Source organism: Phodopus roborovskii, unplaced genomic scaffold (assembly GCF_943737965.1).
Source record: "Phodopus roborovskii unplaced genomic scaffold, PHOROB, whole genome shotgun sequence".
NCBI lineage: Eukaryota > Metazoa > Chordata > Mammalia > Rodentia > Cricetidae > Phodopus > Phodopus roborovskii.
The window spans coordinates 4775343-4797556 of record NW_026126566.1 but is presented as its reverse complement, the minus strand read 5'-3'; the positions used below and the strand labels follow the sequence as shown (position 1 = coordinate 4797556).

Below are 22214 nucleotides of genomic sequence, written 5' to 3'. Positions count from 1 at the left end.
CGCGTCTGCCGCCGCCGCTACCCGGGGTCTCCGGGGGTCGCCACCGGGCTGGCCCCGCGCCACAGCCGTCGCTTGAGCCTCGCGCTAGAAGCCGCCTCGGGAGGAGACCCGCCGGCCGCCGTGCCACTCCGGGCCTCAGCTCTCGCCTGGTCGACGTCGCCAAGGGTTCTGGAGAAGCGGCCAAGGCCGGGGGACGGGGCTTCGCGGTTCCAACGGTGGGTAAGCGGGCGGGGGCCCGGCAGCGCGCATGCGCGGCTCTCTGCCGCGGCGCTCCCCCTCCTCCCGCCCCGGGCCGCCCTGCAGCCCCGGGTCCCACCCGCGGTGGCCGCTGGGCGCGGCGGCTCGGGGTTTGGGAGTTGGAGGCGCAGCCCCGGTGGACGGACATTCAGTCGAGGGGGCCCCCTTTTCTGCTGGGGAGAGGAGGTAGAGGCGGTGGCCCTGGCTGTCGGGGGGTGTGGCAGCCATGGCTTTCCAGCCGCTGCAGTGCACGCAAGCGGGTGTGCGCCTCACCTCAGCCTCGCCTGCCCATCGGTTCTGCGCCACCTCTGCGCCCACTTCCTCCAAGCTGGGCAGAGGAGTTGATGCAGGAGGGGGGTGAGGGTGAGGGGGAGTGGTTTATTCCGGGCTCAACTGCTCCCCCTTTTTTTTTTAAGGTCACGTGAGATGAGTGGTTGCGGACTTCCTTAAGTCGCTCAGAGAATATAGCCAAAATTGGGCTGCTGGTGCCCTGGGACCTCATTTAGAACGAACGCCCTCAGCCAGAGCCAGGCCGGAGGGGTCCCTGGGTAGGGCGTCGAGTTTCAGTTAGGGCGCCTGGCTAGATAAGGTTATGGGAAGTGGAATCAGTTGGCACACTCGCCCAGTGCGGATTGTTAAACTCTTTGTTTGTAATCAATTAAGCCCAAAGCACAAACTGACTTAGAAAAACTGTTGCATAATTTCATCCGGTTTCCTATTAGGCCTTCTCTAGTCAGCTTGGAGGAAGCCAAACTGGAAATGACAACCACAGCTACAGTGTATTTAGCTATTTAACATTAAATAGCTGCGGCATGCACCTTTGAAGGAGATATTAAAGGATGGTTTTGAATATTAACTTTCTGTGTTTGGGTTAGTGTGAAGTTGTGCCTTCAGACTCCCTCCTTCCCCCTTTGTAACCCTGAAGTACTACTGTTTGGCCTGGGTTTTCACAACTACTGTGCACTTAGTAAATAATTGTTGAATGGCCTGGTCATTATCTGTTTGCCTTTTAGGTACCTTCTCTCTTTTATTTTGTTTTGTTTTTCCAAGACAGGGTTTTTCTGTAGTTTTGGAGCCTGTTCAGGAACTCTCTCTGTAGATCAGGCTGGCTTTGAACTCACAGAGATCTGCCTCTATTCTTTTAAATTATTTTCTCCAGTTTTACCAGTTAGGTGTTTGTAACACTGGTGAAGTTCTTGCTGCATGTAGAAGGGCCTTTCTTAGTGGCATTATTCTTTATTGGTTTATTGGATAAAGTATCTTCCATTGTAGTTCTTTTTTTTTTAATTAAAATGTTTTAGGATAGAAAGTGGCTGAATTAAATAGTGATTTACCACTATTTCCCCACTAATAAAACGACAGTTCTCTTTTAAGACAGGGTCTCAGGTAACCCTGATTGGCCTCAACCTCCTCATCTAGCTAAGGAAGAATGACTTCCAACTCTTGACCCTCCTGCCCCTGCCCAAGTGTTGGGATTAAAAGCATACCCCACCACACTAGGCTTCGAATTCCTTCCTTCCTTCCTTCCTTCCTTCCTTCCTTCCTTCCTTCCTTCCTTCCTTCTTTCTTCCTTTTTCTTTCTTCCTTTTTTTTAATTTTTCAAGACAGGATTTCACTGTATTGCTTTGGAGTCTGTCCTGGAACTCGCTGTGTAGACCAGGCTGGCCTCAAACTCAGAGAGATCCTCCTGCCTCTGCCTCCCGAGTGCTGGGATTAAAGGCCTATGCCACCAATGCCCAGCTGAGGTTTCAAATTCTTAAAATATATTTATTGTGCATGTGTTCTTATACCATGGCACACATTGCAGGTCAGAGGACAACTTTCCGTTCTCTTTGTACTGTGTGGGTGGGGTCTGAATGAAACTCAGGTCATCAGGTTTGGTGGCAAGTGCCTTTACCCCTTAAGTCTTCAATCTTCAAATTATTTTTAAAAGCATTATGGTAAATATATACCTAAAATTTATCATTTCACAATTGACATACAATTTTATTTTTTGAGATGGCCTCTGTATCTTTCCCTGGCCTCTCTCAAAGGTCCTCAGTGTTGGGATTACATTACAGGTGGGTACCACTATATTTAGCTATTTCAAGTTTTTTTTTTTTTCTTCATAGAACCACCAGGTTCTACCCAGAGTGTGTACACACCCTCCCCCTCCCCACCTTAATTGTGTGCTTGCACTTTTTGGTAGTTTTCATATTTAAAAAATTTTTTATGTGAACATTTGTCTGTGCGAGTGAGGGTGTTGCATCCCCTGAAATGGAGTTACAGGCAGTTGTGAGCTGCCATGTGGCTGTGGGAAATTGAACCTGGGTCCTGTGGATGAGCAACCACTATTTTTAACCACTGAGCCATCTCTCTAGCCCCCAATGTGGATATACTTTTTATAGGGCTACCTACAATTGAATCTAGGCGTTTGCCCTGACCTTGAATTTGTGGTCCTCTTTCCTTTACACTGTTGAGATTACCAGCTTGCACCACCAGTTATGTGGTGTTGGGAACTGAGGAGGGCTCTGTGCATGTGAGGCCAGTACTCTATCTGCTGACTCACATCCAGCCGCTTGTGTGCTTTTCGTTTGCATGTCCCTAAAGGCTGGTAGCAAGCAACCGAAGTCATCCCCCTCACCCCACCCCACCCCACCCCACCCCACCCCACCCCACCCCACCCCACCCCACCCCACCCCTGGGTTTCTTTGTGAAGCTTTGGAGTCTGACTGGGAACTTACTCTGTAGATCAGGCTGCTCTCAAACTCACAGAAATCCACCTGCCTCTGCCTCCCAAGGGCTGGGATTATGCTGTGGTGTGTGTAGAGTCCAGATCCCTTGGAACTAGAGTTACAGATGATTGTAAACAGTTTGTGTGGGTGCTCGGGAAGAGCAGCTGGTGCTCTTAACTACGGAGCTCACTCAGCTCGCATTTCATCTTTTTGTAGGTTTCTGGGGATTGAACTCATGGTGTGAGGCTTGTGGGGCAGCAAGCACCTCTACCTGCTGAGTGAGCCATCTCACTGGCCCAAGGACAGCTTTTCTGTGCTTACTGTGCTAGTCAGGGTTCTCTCGCTGGGATAAAAGACCGTCACTAACAGCTTGGGTGGGAAAGGGTTTATCTCATCTTGCTGGTCAGTTTTTCATTGAGGGCAGTCAGGACAGGGACTTGAGGCAGAACTGAATGCCTCATGGGGAATGCTGTTCACTGGCCTGTTCCTCATAGCTTGCCCAGCCTGCTGTCTCATAAAACCCAGGACCACTTGTCTGGGATGGCACTTACCATAGTGGGCTTCATTCTCCCACATCAGTCATTAATCAAGAGAATGCTCCACAAACTTGACCACAGGCTAGTCTGGTGGAGGCGTCTTTTCAGTTGTAGTTTCATTTTCCCAGATGACCTTAGCCTGTGTCAAGTTGACAAAACCAAACAACTAGCATACTTACCATTTGCATAGTTTTGGAGAAGTGTTTGTCTCATCTATACCTATTTTTTTTTTTTTTTTTGGAGATAGGGTTTCTCTATTTCTATTTGAACCCTGTCCCGGAATCCATGCCTACTTTTTAACTGAGTTGTTCCCTTGTTGAGGTACAGATGTAGTTAGTCTTATTTTCTACATGAGTTAAATCTTTTTATTTGAAAAGCTAACATTTCTGAACATGAATAAATTACTGCAAATTAATTTTATATAATATCCCGTTTACAGATAAACATCAAAGAAGTTGATTTTATATCCAAAAAAGGTTCTCAGCCTAAATTTAGTTAACTAGACATATCAATACCAAGAATTTGTTTCTGTCACATTAGTATTAAAAAGTCTTATCCTTTAATACCAGTACCTTGGGGGCAGAGGCAGGCATTTTTATCTCTGGGAGTTCCAGGCCAGTCTTATCTATGTATTAAGTTCCAGGCCATCCAGGGTTACATGTGAGACATTGTCTCAAAAACAAAACAATAAATAAAAGCTCCCCATTAAATGAATACCCTATTTTAATCAATGAATAGATGTTTTTCAGAGAACGTTTCTTTGTTAATAAAAAAGTATTTTTTGAAGCATGCCAAGAATGTGAGAGGAGTTACTATTGTAAAAAAAGGAAGTATGGAATGTATAGATGAATTTGCTTCCAAGAGAAAACAGTAGGTTAAATTGTTAGTAGCTGATTTTAACTTCATTGGGAACAATGAAGGATTTGGAATAGAGTGTAACACATGCCGCTTTAATGCAGCAGTCATCCTGTGGCTTCTTACATTTCAAGGGAAATCTAGGCAGTAGTTTCAGTGAGATCTGTATTAGCTAGAAAGGACTAAAAACTATTTGCAGCTCATAGTCACAAGCTCTGGAACTTGACCAGTTTCTTCAGCTCTCTGAGCATTTTCTTTTCCTCCTTGTCTCACAGGATGATGGTTGGAGGATTTCGATGGGTAGTGAACTGGAAAGTACTGGAAATGATAGGATCAGTTCAAATAATTGGATTCTAGTTAGTTTAGAAGTTTGGAAATAAAAAAAGTAGTCTTTGTTTTTGAGATTTGCTCAAAGCTCACAAACAGCTTGACTTTCTTTGTGGAGTTCAGGATTGAACCCATGGCCTTATGCATGTTAGCTCAGGGCTGCTTTTTTATATGTGCCTTTTTTATGTGTGTACATCTGTACACACTATGTGCACATGTGGGTGTGTATGCTAGTGTACCTGTGTGAGTTTTCATTTGAAGGCCAGAGACTGTTATGAGCATGTTTTCCCGACGGCCTGGTCCCATAGCCGTGCGAGCCTCAAATAACACATAGAGACGCTGTATTAGATATAATTCTGTTGGCCTATTACTAGCATTTCTTATTGGCTAGCTCTGTCTTAAATAGTAACCAATTTCTATTAATCTATGTATTTCCATGTGCTCTTACCTTATCGGAAAGAGGGGCTGGCATTCTGCTCTCCCTGTCCTACATCTTGAATCTCCCTACTTCCTCTCTCCTCGTCTCCTAGTCCTGCCTATCTTGCTTTTTTATTGGCCAATATGACTTTATTCATTAACTAATAAGAGAAATATATTTACAGAATGACATCTCTCATCAAGAGACAACTTGGAATATTGTTCCTTAGGAGCCATCCATTTTGTTTTTGAAATATACTCTCACTGGGAGCTGGGGCTTGCAGATTGTTCTAGACTCTGATCTGCCATTGAGCCCCAGGGACCTTCCTGCCTCTGCCTCCCCAGCCCTGTGATGACATGGGCATGCCACTATGCCTGGCATTTTACATGGGTGCTGGGGATGGAACTTGGGTCTTTGTTCTTGTGGGTGAAGCATTCTTTCCCTAGCCCCCAGTCCCCCCTCTTTTTTTTACCCCCGAAGGAACTTTTTGCCAACTGTGTAATTTGAGATGAGAAAAGTTTCATCTCTGGGAACCCATTTCTCCAGAGTAAGTTAACAAATTCCTCTAATATCCTTCTCTGATTAAAAACAAGTACACTGTAGTTTTATATTAAAGAACAATAAAAACCATAAACTATCTAGGCATGGTTTCACATGCCTGTAATCCCAGCTTGGGAGGCTGAAGCAGAGGGATCTTGAATTTGAGGTCAGCCTTGACTACATAGCATGACCCTGTCTCTAGGAAGGAAAAAAACGTAGGCTGGAGAGATTGTTCAGTGATTAAGAAAGAGCATAGCAGCCGGGCATTGGTGGTGCACGTGCCTTTGGTCACAGCCCTCAGGCAGAGGCGGGTGGATCTCTGTGAGTTAGAGGCCAGTCTGGTCTACAGAGTGAGTTCCAGGACAGAGAAACTCTGTCTGGAAAAACCAAAAGAAAAAAAAAAAAAAAAAAAAAAAAAAAGAAAAGAGAGAGCATAGCTTAATGCATAAATGCGCTTGGCCACAAAGTGGCAATCTGAGTTCAAATCTCAAGATCTGCATGGTGGAAGGAGAGAACTCCCATGTCCTGGTGCTGGCAATGATGCTCAAGCACGTACAAGAGTGTACACACACACACACAGATACAAACATGCACACAGACCTGGGTAGGGAGACACACAGGACAATCTTAAAAATAATAAAGATAAGGTAATCTTTTTAATGCCCTGTTCCTTGGTTGTGACCTACCCTGAAATTGGATGTTTAAATTCTATCAAGGTCACTTATCTCTCAAAAGTAAGGTCTGACACTTTGGACAGGCAAAATAACTCCTTAAAATGTGTTTGCATATAGTACTGAGGTTGACTTTCTTATGTAGAGCATACTGCATTTAAATTTACAGATCTGCCCACCTCTGCATCCTGAGTGCTGGGAGGATAAAAGGCATGTACCTTTGGAGATATCCTGCACATGAGATATTTACATTATAATTCATAACAGTAGTAAAATTACAGTTATGAAGTAGCAATGAAATAATTTTATGATTCCAACAAGTTAGGAAGAGTGAGAACCATTGTTCTAGCGCCGTAAGTTTCTTAATGTGTTACATCTATGTATGATACATTTTAGTGTATTGTTCACTAATGTGCTTTAGAAATGGAAGGTGACTTGTGTTCATAATTTCCTGCCTGAAACAACAGAGCCATGGGTAATGGTTAAGAAATTGTCTGCTTTTGAATGATTAGATTTGGCTGGGAGGCAGAAGCAGGATGGTCTCTCTGAGCTTGAGGCCAGCAGATCTACAGAGTGAGACCCTGGGGTTTTTGGATTTTCAAGATTTTTGTTGAGTACCTATCTAGGAATAGTTGCTAGATCCTGTAACTCCAGCCTTCTGTGGTGGAGACAGATGGATCCTGGGAGCTCACTGGCTGGTCATTCTACCTGGACTGGCAAGTTTCAGCTTCAGTGAGAGATGCTATCAGAAAATAAGATGGAGAGGGAAAGAGGACCACATACAAATACACATAAAGATGGGGGAAGTGAACCAGTTGTTCTTTTCTCTGCTTGTAGATTAACTGCTGAAGTACTGATCGAGTTCTGCGTTTCTTCAATGAGGAACTACAGGCTGATCTTCTGCCATAATCTCAAACAACCATAAATGACAGAAGTATGCTTGCTCAGTGAGGGTAGCTGGTGCAGAAGCCGTTTTTTAAACTTAGGTGTTTAAGTACTCAAAGGTAAGTTTTCTTAGTGGTAATACTCTATAAATCTGCAAAGATTTTTGGAATTTGCTGCTATTTAATTTTTGCTATCACTGATGCATTGTAGTTAGCTGCTATTTGATTAACTTTGGGATTCTGTATTAATTAGCTGACACCAAGTACATCAAAGAGTAGATGTTGCTTGTCTAAGACTGTAAATTTGTGGTTACTTTCTTGTTCCTAAGTTCTTTGTACCATTCCTGGAAAGTGGTTGGATTGTTTCCTAGTCATGCTGTGGTTCCCTCGACCTAGCAGCTACAGTTGATTCAGTCTTACTTTTAAACTTTAGGATCATGGGTTCACCTTTCATCTGGAGTATCAGTACTTGAAAAAGTTCTTCTTTCTTTTAAAGATAATCTCTTCCCCTTTTGTTTAGTGAATGGATTTTTGTTGGGATTAGTTAGTTATTTGGACTACTTGTTATCTAATGCTTTAGATACTGGAGACTCGCTTATCTGAGACATTATCTCCTCTCCCATCACTTGTCTCCATCCTACAAAAGTAAGACAATCATTTCTTCTGAACTAGCTTGGGGTCTTGAATTTTTAACCTCATTAAAAGTTGAAGCTTAGAACTAAACTTTTTCTCTTCCTGAGAGAAAAATGCCTTAGAGCTGTTCATATAGAAATAAGTGATTATTCTTGTTCTTATCAGGCCTTAGTTTATAAAGAGATTGATAGCTAGGCATGCTATCTATATATGGTTGTATCCTAGCAGTTAGGCAGAAGGATTTGGAGTGTGAGGCCAACCTGAGTTATATACTGAGACCATGTCTCAAAGGCCTATCTATCAGTTTATAAAAAGTGATTCCTTTCCTGATTACTTGGTTTGTGAATTGAGGGTTCATATTGCAGGATTCAGCGATGGATCGGTTTGACTTCTACCTAAAACTGCGTTATCACTGTGCTTTCAGAATGGAAAGTCTTCTTGGGGCAGATTTGGCCCTTAATTGTCTAGGGATATTAATGTCACTTTCCAAAAGGTTTTGGATGACCTTTTGACATTGTTAAGTGTTCAGACTAGATTCTATAATAGAGAAAAGCTTTTATAATCACACTGAGATTTATTTGTAGACTATCATGGGCCTGATAACTAGAACATATTTAAATAGATAGTGTACATTCAGGTATAAAAGCATTTTTTCTTTAATGTATTTACTGATATTGCCACTTGTTAATCATTATAGTCTTTTTTTCTTTTTCTATTTTCTTTTTTGTCTTTCATTTGGCAGAAAAGACAGCTTTGATTTCTGGCTGCAAAAAAGATATGAGGAAGAGCTCCTCCCCTTCCTTGAGTAACTGCAACTCCGATCTTGCTAACAAAATATTTGGAATTCCACTTGATGAGCTGCAGCAGGGAGGACATCCAGACAATGAGGTTCCATTCATAGTCCGCCACGTTGTGGACTATATTGAGGAACATGGTATACATTTCCTTACTTTGAGGGCTAGCTTTTGTTGTAATAAACACAACTACCCCTTTTTGATTTTGGATTTAATTTTTTCTTAGTATGGATAGTGCAAAGCATGAAGAAAAGAACAATATAAACTGTAAGGCTTTAGTATATTTTTCTTGAATTGATTTACCTAGAAATGGCAGTTGCTCAGGTGAGAACATTTTTAGTGGGGGTAATAGGAACTATTTTTAAGTGGATATAAAGGGTGGGATAAGATAGACTATCCCTCAGAGACAGTGTGTTGCTAGATGACCAGTTTGGCTTTTAGCCAAACCTGGGGAGCCAGGAAAGCCTTTGCAATTTGAGTTTTTAGTTGAGAATGAATATATGTGGCCAGGCAGTTGAAGGTGCAGCTTAATTCTTACCTTGAACTAACATAGGAGGTCTGGAGCAACAAGGGCTGTTTCAAGTCAATGGGAACGCTGAGACAGTGGAGTGGCTTCGACAGAGATACGACAGTGGAGAAGAGGTGGATTTGGTTAAGGAAGCCGATGTCCCCTCAGCCATTAGTCTCCTTAGGTTCTTCCTGCAGGAGCTCCCTGAGCCCGTCATACCTGGCAGCTTGCATAGTCACTTGATGCAGCTTTCTCAAGGTAATAATTTGATTCTATCAGTCATTATTATTAGTTAGGATCCTTTTAGAAATTTGGTATGTGGTCAGTTAGTGTAGAATTTCAGAGATTAATTTTTATTTTCTCCATTGCTCTTTGGGTCTGTGTTTACTTCTTGGATCTTTGTAGTACTTTAAATTTTTAAATATGTATTTTTGTGAATATGATGTATGTTTGTATTTGTGTATGAGAGTGTATTTCATGTATCATTGTGTGTGTGTGGATATCAGGACAGCTTTGAGTGTCCTCCTCAACTTCCCACTTTTACATGGGTTCTGGAGACCCAAACACTAAAGGTATCAGGCTTATCAGGCTTGTGTGGCAAGTGTTTTATCCACTGAACCATCTCTTTAAAAAATTATCTTTTTTTTTTTTTTTTTTTGGCGTTCATGGGTGTGCACACTACGGTATGCCTGTGTAGGTCAAAGGACAACTTGTCAGACTTGGTTCTCTACCATGTAGGTTCTGGGTATTAAGCTCAGGCTGCCTCACTACTCTCCTTCTCCATTTTTTAGGATCTTACTGAGCTAAAGACACAAAAGATATTCTCTTGGGATGGTATCTAGACCATTGGGCACAAATTCTTCTCTGTATTTATTGTAGATAAATATGCTACTATGTATCATTCAGGGAATACAATTGTTAATTGAATAGTTGCTATATGCCAGGGCACGACTCTATATTTTGGGAATGACAGTACTGAACACAGCTAGTTAAGAATCTTTATCCTCTTGGAGCTAGAGAGAGAGAGTGAGAGAGAGTGTGTGTGTGTGCGCGCGTGCGCGTGTGTATGCGTGTGTGTGCTTCAGCATCAGTGCCAGGACATGGGACTTCTCTCCTTCCACCATGTAGATCTTGAGAGTTGAACTCAGATTGCCAGACTTTGTGGGTAAGTGTGTTTATGTGCTGAGCTAGCGCTCTGGTCTGTTAAGGTGATATTTAGAGAAATAAATACAAAATTAATATGTGGGTGTGATATATGATCATAAATTGGAGGTGTTTGGTATAATTAGTGTGTTAATTGGGTCTTGCTTGTGGTTGATATAAATGACAAAATTTATTTTTGGTGTTTAATTCATTCATTTATTTTTTGAGACATGTGGTGGTTTATGACTCTTAACTAATCCCAGGCATGTTTCATGAGGTCACAGTACTGGTTTATTGAATGGACAGTTGTTAATGTCACGAAGTTTAGAAAAGCTGTGCCTATACTAATTCCTGATATATTTTGTGGTTGTGTGTGTGTGTGTGTGTGTGTGTGTGTGTGTGTGTGTGTGTGTGTGTGTGTGTGTATGTATGTAAGAGGTTGATGTCAATTGTCTTCATTCTTTCTCTATTTTTTTGAGCTTGGAGCTCTAGCCAGCAAGCCCCAGGCTTCCTCTTGTCTCTGACTCACTGGATCATAGGGGTGTATCACTACATTTGGCTTCTTAAGGGGGTGTTGGGATCTGAACTCAGATCCTAACTTACTGCTTGTGCAGTAAGTTTTACGTACTTAAGTGGTCTCCCCAGACTCTGATAAACATTTTAGACCTCTGCTATCTTGCAGAAATGGTCAATATTATTATGAGTTTAATTTTTTGTGAGTTTAATTTTAAGAACCTGCAGAAAAATAGGGAAAAAAATGAAAGCAATAAATTACTTCATTTTGAAGTATCTCTGAGAAATTCTCCAAAATTAGATCATCAGCAATTAATGGGGTTTCTAAAGGCCCAGCTTCTGTTAATAAAAACTCATTGACATAACAAACATAAAGGCTTAGCTTCTGTAATCATATTCACCTGGTAAAAAAATGAAACCAGAGCCAGGAGTGGTGGTTCATTCCTGTAATTGCAGCCCTGAAGCAGGAGGATTGTCAGAATTTGAGGCTAGCCTGGGCCAGTCAGTCTGGGCTACTGAGTGAGATTGTGTCAAAAACAAAAAAACAAAAAAAAAAAAAAAAAAAAAACAAAAAAAACCAAAATTTAGAGTAATCCCAATTGAGTTACAGAAAGAAATTTCAATTTAGTTGGACCACATTGCTTAGGTTTAATGTTTCTTTTCTGAACACCAAGAGAAGAAAATCTTCTGTCATCCTGTTCATTTATTTCCTTAATTGTCCCTGTAGGAAATTGTCTTTGATAATTAGTTTGTTGATGGCTCCTTGGTAGTTTTGTTGACTGGCAGGTCACTTGGCATTAATTTGGAAACACAAGTACAGTCATGCAAGAGACAGTATGATGAGAAAAGTTAAAGATTGAGGCCCATGAGTAATAGGTGAAGAAAACATCCTACAGTAAGGTGAAGAAAACATCCTACAGTAATTTTGTTTTCTCCACCTCCCCTTTTCAAACTTTTCTTTGACTTAATAAGTGAAATGCAAAGCCCTAAGGCATTGGCCTCTGCAGAGGAAGTGAAGAGGTTTTGAATTACAGTAAAGAAATGATGTGGGTGGAGTAATGTGAACTTGGCAAAATATCTAAGCTTTACTTTTTACTTCATTAAGAAAACCTGTCATTATGTTTTATAGATTATAATAATGAAGATGAATTTGGAAGAAAGTTGAGGTTCCTCTTGCAACAGCTTCCACCTGTTAATTACAGTTTGTTAAAGTTTCTGTGTAGGTTTTTAGCCAATGTAGCATCACATCATGAAGAAATTTGGTCTGCAAATTCTTTGGCTGCTGTTTTTGGTCCAGATGTCTTCCAGTAAGTTATTTCACAACTTTGTTTAACTTAAAAAAAAATGGATTTATGAAATGGAATCATTATGTCTCCCATAGGATACTTGGTGAACAATTAGTTTTTTTATAGTATATCTGATTAATTCTCACAGCATTACTGTGTTGAGGGTACAAATTAGGTAGGTTTTACAGATGGGAAAACCGAGGTATGGAATGATGACATAAATTGCTCAGTTTCATAAAGTGATTCACTCACTGGTTCTTTTTCATTTTACCTGTAATTAAAGAACTCAGCTCAATTTAAGCTTTATTCTTAGCATTTACACGGATGTGGAAGACATGAAAGAGCAAGAGATTGTGAGCAGGATAATGGCAGGACTTCTGGAGAATTACTATGAATTTTTTGAGAATGAAGAGGAAGATTTTTCATCAAATGATCTGAGTTCAATTACTGAGCAGGTGAGCATACTTAACATTCTATTTCTTAGAAAATATTTGTAAGAATACATTCTTAGTGGCTTGACACAGGAATTTACCTACTAAACTAGAGGCGATTCTTTTGATTATCTTTTGTAATTAATGGGTTACATTTCCATGTAGCATATGATTGGATTCTTTACCCTTATCCTACTTTCTGATCTAAGCAAAAGGCATTTATTAGTTATTAATTTGTAGTGCTGGGCATTGGATCTCAGTCTTTGTGCATGAAGGTAAGCATCCTATCACTGATAAAATGTTCAACTGGGAAAAAGTACATGGTAGAAATTCTTTTGTATTTCATTTCCCAGCCCTTTTATTCACTTAAAATGGTTTATTTTGTGTGGCCCAGGTTGCCCTTGACCCCAGGTGACTCCTTTGCCTTGAATGTTAGGAGCCCTGTTATGCCCCACACTTACCTGGATAGTAGATAATTTTAAATCCTGTGATTGTAATAAGTTATTCAAACCCATTATTGATATATTGAATTTTAGATTGTTTTAATTTTGGTTTTTATTGTTTGTGGTATTAATCTAGCCCAGGCTGGCCTAGAACTCAGTAAGCAGGTAGTTCAAGCTAGTCTTAAATTGTCAATAGTCCTCTTGCATTGGCTTTCCAGGTGTGGGCTACCATGCCTGGCTTTTAAAATCTATTGCTATTGTTAGGCTATTTATTTTGAGGGATTATCATATGGCTCAGGCTGGCCTCAAACTTGTTTTTAGGTGAGAATGACCTTAAACTTCTGATCCTCTTGCCTCTACCTTCCAAGTGGGATTATAGGCATTCACTACCACACTTGGTTTTATAAAGTCCTATGTACACTCTTCAACTGAGTTATAGCCTTAGTGCTTGCATTATACTTGGTTTCTTTTACTTTTATGAAATAAGAATATTGGAACTTAAATAATTGTAATTTTTTTTTTGGTAAATTCTAACTCACGTTTAGAATTTGTGAGTTAGATACCTGTTTGAAAGTTTCTAGCTGGGTGTAACACCTTTAATACCAGCACTTGGGAGGCAGAGGCAGGCTAACCTAGTCTACAGAGTGAGTTTTAGAATAGCTAGAGCTGTTATGCAGAGAAACCCTGCCTTATAAAGGAATAAAAAAGTTTTTGTGGTGATATATTATTTATGATTTATTAAAGCTTGCCTGAGGATTTAGAAAGCAAAGTCAGCTACAAGCCATAGAAAACAGGTCACATCCTTTTAATCCCAGCAGCCAGAAGCTAGGAGGTGGTGGTGCACACCTTTAAATCTAGGACTCAGGATTAAGAGATAGACAGATCTCTGTGAGTTCAAGGCCACACAGATCTACACAAGATTGATCCAGTCCTAAAGAGAAATAGCTCACACATGATCTTAGTGCCTGGGATCACATACCTTTAATCCCAGCATTAGGGAAGTATATAAGACAGAAGCAAGGTCTTAGTATCAGGCATTCATTCTCCAGCCACGCTGAGGATAGGAAGACACTCAGTCTCAGGATTCTCCAGCCATGCTGAGGAGAGGCAGCAGGATCAGCCCATTCAGCCTGAGGGTAGTAGTAAGAGCTAGTGGCTAGCTACTTTGCTTTTCTAATCTTCAGCTTGAAGTTTGAACCCCAATATCTGGCAATATCTGGGTCTTTTCATTGTTTTGTGTTACACTTTTCTTACACAATTCAAGTAGTTTGCCACCAGGCCTTTTTCTTTCTTTCTTTCTTTCTTTTTTTTGGAGACATTGTCTAGTTTTATTTTTCTGGCTTCCCTGGAACTAACTATGCAGACTGCAGACTAGCCTCCAACACAAATATCTGTGCCTCTGCTGCTTGGGTACTGGGATGAAAGGCATGTTCCCCCATACCTAGTAGTTTATTGAAGTAGGGTCTCATGTAATACAGTCTGGGAATCTGAACTCTAATTCTCACTCTTGCATGGTAAGCACTTTACCCTCTGAGCCATCCCCTTAGTCTTCAGAATGATTTATAAAAGTGATCCATGATAAAATAGTACCTTTTAACCAAAGATAGGTAGACGGAGTAAGTATTTATTCTGTGTAAATTGAAAGAGTTTTAAATTGATTTATTGTGTGTATGTATGGTATAGGTGTCATGGTACCTGTGGGGTTCAGAGGACAACTTGGGGAAGTTGGTTTTGCCTTCAGCTACATAGGTTCTTGGGGAACAAACTTAAGGACATCTATCTACTCAGGCTTGATGAGATATCTATCCAGCTCACTGGCTCCTATGAAGCATTTTCATCACTGTTTTATTGACAGATGAGGCATTGCAGTATTAAGCATAATAAGTTTAATGGAGTCTGTTATACATATTTACAAATTGAAGCCATTGACTCTCTAGAAATTTCTTTTTTGAGATACCATAGGTTGAACCCATAGCCTTGGTTATGCTAGGCAAGCAGCTTATCACAGAGCAGGATCTTGCTATTGACTGTTAATAATGAATTTCCATCTGACACCAGTTATTGTTGAAAAGCTCCCATTTGGGTTTTTATAGTCTTACTTTAGGCAGCCATGTTGCTAAGACTTTATGGGTATAGTCTAACATTTCCAGAAGAGACAATCTCACAACAAACTTTCTGTCCCTCTGACTTTCACATTCTCCGTGCCCTCTTCCTCAATGATCTCTGAGCTTTAGGTACACAAGTTGTGTTGTAAATGTATCTTTTGGGGCTGGTGCACACAATCACTTGTTCTCTGCTTTTGATCAGTTGTGGTTTTCTACAATGGTTTCTGTTTGGCTAGTTTGATTATAGCACAGGATGTGCTGTTCAGTATTTTAGTGACTAGTATATTAATTTATAAAAGCTATTAGGTTATTTATTGATAATTTCTTCTTTGGTGTAGTTTATTTTTGAGAACAGGGTCTTGCTGAGTAGGTTGTCCTGGAAATCACTGTGGAATTTGTGCCACCACATCCAATTGCTGCTTTTGGACAACCTTAAAATGTGTTTTGCTTAAAAATGTCTTATTGGCCAGGCAGTGGTGGTGCATATCTTTAATCCTATCACTCTAGAGGCAAAGGCAGGTGAATCTCTGTGAGTTCGAGGCTAGCTTGGTCTACAGAGCTAGTTGCAGGACAGCCAAGGCAACATAAAATGACTGTCTTGAAAAAAACAAAAATAAAAATATTTTATTGACTTTCCTTTTGTATCTTAGTTGTTTTTCTAAGTGATTATTATAGTTGGTTTGATAAATCCTACTAGAAAAATATATTTACAACTTTGTGCTTAATAGTTAAAATGTGGAGACCTAACTCAGCACCTTGCAAATGCTAGTCACTTCTACCACAGAGCTACATCACTAGTTAGGGTCCTATTTCTTAGTGAAAAATGTAATCAGAAGTTAGCCAACAATTATGAAACAGCTAACACCTAAAGCATCATGCCTATTTCCCCCTCTATAGGGTCTTGTTGTATGTCTGTGCTCCCATAGAACTCACTCTGTAGACCAGACTAGCCTGGCACTTACTGGGTAGACCAGGCTGTCTTGGAACTAGAGAGATCTGCCTGCCTCTATCTCCTGAATAGTGTGACTAAAGACAATTCTGCCACTCCAGCCAAAAGCAACATTTTAGTAATATCCTCCCGCCCCCATTTATCCTGAGCTGGCCTCTTAATTTGCTGTATAGGATGACCTTAAACTTTAATAATTCTGCCTCCCATTTACTGAGTTTATAGATGTGTTCTACCAAATTCAGGATTTTTGTGTCCTCTTTTATATACCTAATACTAAATAAATTAATTAATATTAAAACAACATATTTTATATGCCTAGAAAATGGAAAAAAGAATTGGAAGTCTTTGTTAGATTTTTAAGATTAGTTAGAAAATTATTAGAAAATGAAGCTTTAAAACTTTTTTTGAGACAGATCTTATTGTGTAGTCCTGGACAACTAGAACTTGCAGTAATCCTCCTGGTGTTGCTTCCCTGGTACTGGAATTGTAGGCTCAACAAAAATGAAACATATTCTTATTGTTAAGTACAAGCTTTTTCATAGGTTATAACATCATTCTTATTTGTCATGCACCAAAATGCTGTTTGGCGTAAGCAAAATTAAAATAAGTTACATTTGTCTTGTTTAAACACTTGTTTACTTTGTATTAATTGGTTTTGTGCTGGGGATTGAAATTAGGGCCTTGTGCATGTTAGGTAAATGTTTTACCTGTTCTATAATTTTATTTTGATAAAGGAGAGATTGGTATTAGGAAATGAAATTTAAAAATGAGTAACTTGGCATTTACAATTTTTTTTAGTCTTTTAAAAGTTTTATTAAATTGAATCCTGAAATTACTTTTGATGTAGGTTAATGAACTTTCTGAGGAAGAAGAGGAAGATGAAAAGCTGGAACATATAGAAGAACTTCCAGAAGAAGGTCTAGAAAAGTCGGATGGCGTGCCAGAGGGGTTGCAGTTAAGGATGACTGAAAACGTCCTGGAACCAGACAGTGTTACAGCATCAGCAAGGTAAAGACTTCAGTTAAGTCAGCTTTAGCTTCTAAGTGTTGTAGTTTTACTGTAGACTCAAGCAGCAAGAGCCTGAGTCGGGCATAGGTGAATACAGCTAGTGTTGAACAGTTGCTTAGCCTGTGCATGTTCCTGTATAATTCCAGCATTTGGGAGGCAGAGACAGGAAAATCTCTTTGGGCAGGAGGCCAGGCCATGCAGGCTGTATGACCCTTACTCGGAAAAAAAAAAAAAGACATTTGAGTATTAAAAGAAGAACAAGGAAAAAAACTAAAAGCCGTTAAGGAGTTTTCTTTTACCAGAAATATAGCCTTGTGTATTTTTTAAAATTGTTTTTATATTAGCTAGTCAGTTGGGTTTGGTTAAAGTTTTAGAATCTTTGAAATAGAATTTCTAGAGATGGTAGGTAGTACTGTGATTGAATTGGCTATCTTAGTTACTTTTCTGTGGCTGTGACAAAACACCATGACCAGGTAACTTAAAAAAAAAAAACAAAACAAAACAAAAAAAAAACAAAAACAAAAACAAAAAAAAAAAACAAACCATTGAATTGGGCTTATGGTTTGGGAAGAATGGAGTCCATGATTGTGCAACAAAAGCACAGTGGCAGGAACAACCAGAGCTCACAACTTGATCCAAAAGCAAGAGGCGGGGAGAGGGAGAGAGAGAGAGAAGAGAGAGAGAGAAGAGAGAAGAGAGAGAGAGAGAGAGGAGAGAGAGGAGGATTGCACACACTTGGGAGTGGCACTGGTCTTTTGAAGCCTGTCTGCAGTGATACACTTCTTCCAACAAGACCACATCTTCACTGGCTGGGGACCAAGTGTTTACACGTAGGAGCTTATGGTAGCTATTTTCATGCAAATCCACATTGAATTTGTGTTGAAATTATTTGTTTTTAAATCGTGTGAATATGTGTATGAATGCAGTGTCCACAGAGGACAGAAGGTATCAGGTCTCCTTGAGCTGGAGTTGTAAGGCTTTTGGAAACTAACTGACCTGGGTGCTGAGGACCAAACTTGGGTTCTCCAGTTGAGCAGTACTTGCTTGCTCTTAGTCTCTATGTTGAGCCATCTTTTCAGCCTCCTGAATGGACTTAACATTTGTAGATTCTAGCTTAGGGTTGGGTTGAATATGAGCATAAGGTAGAACTGTAAGCATTATGATACTACTGACCAATTTTTTTAGAGTTTATTTTATGTGTTCCATTGTTTTCTCTTTCTATGATTTATTTTTCTGTGTGTTTTTGAGTATTTTGTATGAATGTATGTATGTGTACCATGTTCATGCTTGGTGCCCATGGAAGTCAGAAGAAGGCATTGGATTCCCTGGGATTGGAGTTAAGGTTGTGAGTGATCATGCCAGTGCTGGGAATGAACCCAGGTCCTCTGGAAGTGCTTTTAGCCACTGAGACAACTCTCCAGTCCAAAAAGTAAATCTTAAAAACAAAATTCCCCCAGATCATTTCATTCCTTTAACTCTCTTCAGTATCATCCTGTTTTATTTATAATAAACAGAATTCTCAAGTGGATGGTAGTCTGTGTAACTATGTGCCCTTCCCCCCCTCCCCCAACACCTTAGTGGCAACTGTTCCACCTCTTTTGACTTTGTCTCTTGGGTAATATTCCTTTGGTCATTCTCTTCTGGCTATAGCAGAATTCCTCAAATGTGCTAAGTCATGTTCTCCCCTTGAGCCTTGGTATGTTCCTTTTATTTAGTTATATATTCCCCTAGATGTTTGCATAGTTCTTTCTAATCTTTTGTAAATTTGCTTTTTAGTGACAACTCTACATTGTTTTGTTTTGCTTTTTTTGTTTGTTTGTTTTGTCTATAATGGTTGTAGCCATGTAACAGCTACAGTTTGGATCTTTAATGACCCTCTGAGGCCTTTTTAAAGTTGTGTTTTCCAGAATAGTAACATTGGGAAGTGATTAAACCTTTAAGAGGGAAGATCTAGGGTTTTTTTTTTTTTTTTTTGTCTTGTCTTGTCTTGTTTTGTTTTGGGTGATTAAGAGTCCCTGAAGGGAATTTTGGAATCCCTTTACCCTTTTCTTTTGCTTCTTGGCTGTGAGGCTAATAATAGTCTTTTGGTCTGATATACTCCCTTACCACTGCACAGAAAGTAGTATTGCCAGTCACTCATAGGTTAAAGCTTTGAAAACGAGGAGCTGAAATTGTGTCTCTTTTTAAATTGATTATCTCTAGTGTTTAGTTACAGTGACATAAAATTGACTAATGTGTGGCAGATTGAATTGAACTTATTAGCAAGGGAAAATACATATATGTTTAATGAGGATGTGTTTTCTTTAATAAGTAAATGTTTTGTTACCCAGGTTGATGGTATCACAGGTTCAGGTTCCTCATACAGAGCCAGCTTCTCTGCCAGCTTCTGTCAGTCAGAGTTCATGATGACAGTGGCTGTCACAGCAAAGAGGAGCTGCCTCTAATCTCAGCATCCTGAAGTTAAGGCAAGCAAATTGCCTATTTGAGGTCAACTGAGCTACATGATAGGACCCCATCTGAAGACAGACAAGCTCTTCCCCATGAGTAAAGATTTATGAATTGTTTATTTGCTTTGAAATGTGGAATCATGTAGTCCAGGTTGGCTCCAAACTCTTGTGTGGCTTAGGGTTATCTTGAACTTCCTACCTTTATCTCTTACATGCCAGGGTTACAGACTTGTGCCACCACACACAACATAGGTCATGATTGCTATTCCATTGTTTGAAAGACCTGATCGTATTTTTTTTTGTTTTTTAAATTCTTATTAGGGTTGATGCTGCTGCTGATTCTGCTAATGCCAGTGATGGTAACATAAAGTGTTCAAAACCTATGGCTGGTACTACTACCACAGATAATGACGTCATGCAGCAAGATTTTATATTTGAGGATCAGAAAAATAATCAGGTAAGATAATGCTAGAGGCATCATTCTAATTGTCCCATGTGTTTCTTTGATAACAGAAGTTAGTTGTAGTTGAGTAATTTTGCTGACATACTTGTCTCTGTTGTAAGTCCCTAAGAGTATACATTCTCTGTAGAATTTAGGAATCATGTGAGATAGAAAGCATAAAGCCCCTTATTTTATTTTTATTATTTTTAATCTTTTGTGTATGTTTGTGAACCATGGTACATGTGGAAGTCAGAAGACAACCTTTGGTGTTAATCTTTGCATTCAGTCTTGTTTGCTCCTATACAAACCAGACTGTTTAGCTCAGGGGCTTAGGAGGATCAACCTGCCCTCTGGCCCATTTTGCTGTAGGACTGGGTTTGCAGATTTGTATTGCTGTGCTTTGTGTGGGTTTGTGTGGCATGCACTTGTACCCAGTTAGCCATTCCCCCATTCCAAGGGCCTTTTGTTTTAGATGTTTAAATGTATAACCCTGACTGGCATAGAACTCACTACATAGACCAAGCTGCTCCTGTCTGCCAAGTACAGGGATTAAAGAAAGGTGTGTGCCACTATGCCCATCATCAAACACATTTTAAAAATGTATCTTGGATTAGAGAGTAGGAAACAGTTCAGCCTCTTGGAGATTCAGGTTTTTTTTTTTTTCAGTTTTTCAGCAAGATGACCAGTGTATAAAAGTGCTTGCAACACAAGCCTGTTGAGTTCAGTCCACAGGACCCACAATGGAGGGAGAAGGCCAGTTCCTGAAAGTGCTCTTCTGATGTTACACTTGTGCTATGGCGTGTGACCACACACAGACACATACTGATATGAATAAAAAAGTTTAAGAGTCTAAGTTTTTGTTGATTTTAAAGTTTATCAAGAAGATGAAAATGTTTATAGATGTTGTAGTAGCAATATTGAAGGGAGTTGTATTAGACTTCGTAAACTTGTTCCTTCATGTAATTTATGCTGGTGTGTGGCCCAGGAGGAGCTCAGATTTTTTATTTTAGTCTTCCTGCTTCTGCATCTTGAGTGTTAGGATTATAGGCATGTATCAACACATCTGGTTCTCTTGGATTATTTTTAATTTGTAAACTCATTGAAAAATAGATTGTTCTGTGCGTCTGAAGCTCAAGTGGCTCTCCTGTATGGAAAGACGTTATTTCAAATGTACCCAAGCCAGAGTCCTTCCCCTGTCAGGCAAGTGCTCTCCCACTGAGCTAGCACCATAACTTTTGAAGGAGAGAATTTTTTTTTTTTTTTTTTTTTTTTTTTTTTGAGACAGGGTTTCTGTATAGCTTTGGAGTCTGTCCTGGAATTCACTCTATAGACCAGGCTAGAACTCACTCTGTAGACCAGGCTGTCCTTGAACTCACAGAGATCCACCTACCTCTGTCTCCCGAGTGCTGGGATTAAAGGTGTGTGCCACCACAGTTTGGCAAAGTAGAGGATTCTAAGGAAAGAAGATACAAGGAGACAGAAAAACAAGGTCTCTGCAAGCACTTAATGTGTTTCAGGTTGAGGAAGGATAAGCTCTGTACAGAAACTTCCAGTTACTACAGACTGTTACAGTAGTGGAGGAGGAATGGTTGCTAATTTGTAATCTTTTATCTTGATTGCAACGTTCTCTAATGTGAATGTTGGGAGCTGGTAAACGGTGGTATTCTTTTGTCAGTCTGTAGGTATACTGTTAGAGCCTTGTAGTGACCACGGTGATAGTGAAGATGGCTGTCTTGAGAGGTAAGCCTTCTTTTATTGTTGCTGATAAATTGTTTTTGAGAATTGGAACCTTTCCACAGATTTTTGGTTGAAAACTTTGAGTGAAAATATCCATTATAGCACACAGTTTGGGTAATCTTTAAAAGAATACCAGGCTTCTTATTTTAATGGTAGATTAGAGTTTATTAATAGCTACACTGCAGACAAATACCAATTATGAACATATATTCAGAGAGAATACAGCCTTAGAGATATAGAACAATTAGAATTTATTGATACTGTAAATAGACATGCCAGTGAGTTAATTGATAGTTTGGGAACTGTGGCCACCCAACCAAAAATTTATAAAATACTTGCTTCAGTAGATAAATGTGGGATATTTTTCATCCCTGCTACTCATCCTTTCTGTGTCAAGAATAATCCATTTGGTATTTGTTCACCCCTATCTCTGTAAGATGTCTGAGATAATAAGATGACCAAATGTAGAGTCTCCACAGACACAGTGCCTCTGAGGAAAAGCTTTTGCAGACTTTCAGTTAGCGGATAGAAGGCCTTTCTGGTCACTTGGGTCTTGTTGCTCTTTGCAACATTCTTTCAGCGGCTGCCAAGTA

At 39.9% G+C, this 22214-nt stretch overlaps 1 protein-coding gene across 6 annotated transcripts in view; it reads left to right on the top strand.

Moving 5' to 3' along the window:
• The window catches only part of Fam13b (family with sequence similarity 13 member B), a 55148-nt gene that overhangs the window by 9281 nt on the left and 23653 nt on the right, over window positions 1-22214 (top strand). For 3 of the 6 annotated variants that reach the window (XM_051202342.1, XM_051202343.1, XM_051202340.1), the window contains exons 1-9: window positions 66-215; window positions 7136-7302; window positions 8558-8749; window positions 9163-9375; window positions 11903-12080; window positions 12373-12514; window positions 16835-16995; window positions 19764-19899; window positions 21560-21624. In XM_051202342.1, the coding sequence (XP_051058299.1) occupies window positions 8593-8749; window positions 9163-9375; window positions 11903-12080; window positions 12373-12514; window positions 16835-16995; window positions 19764-19899; window positions 21560-21624 (1052 nt within the window). In that variant the 5' untranslated portion in view covers window positions 66-215; window positions 7136-7302; window positions 8558-8592. Of the gene's footprint in view, window positions 1-65; window positions 216-7135; window positions 7303-8557; window positions 8750-9162; window positions 9376-11902; window positions 12081-12372; window positions 12515-16834; window positions 16996-19763; window positions 19900-21559; window positions 21625-22214 lie in introns of those variants that run through there. The other 3 variants (XM_051202341.1, XM_051202344.1, XM_051202345.1) reach the window with 3 other exon arrangements.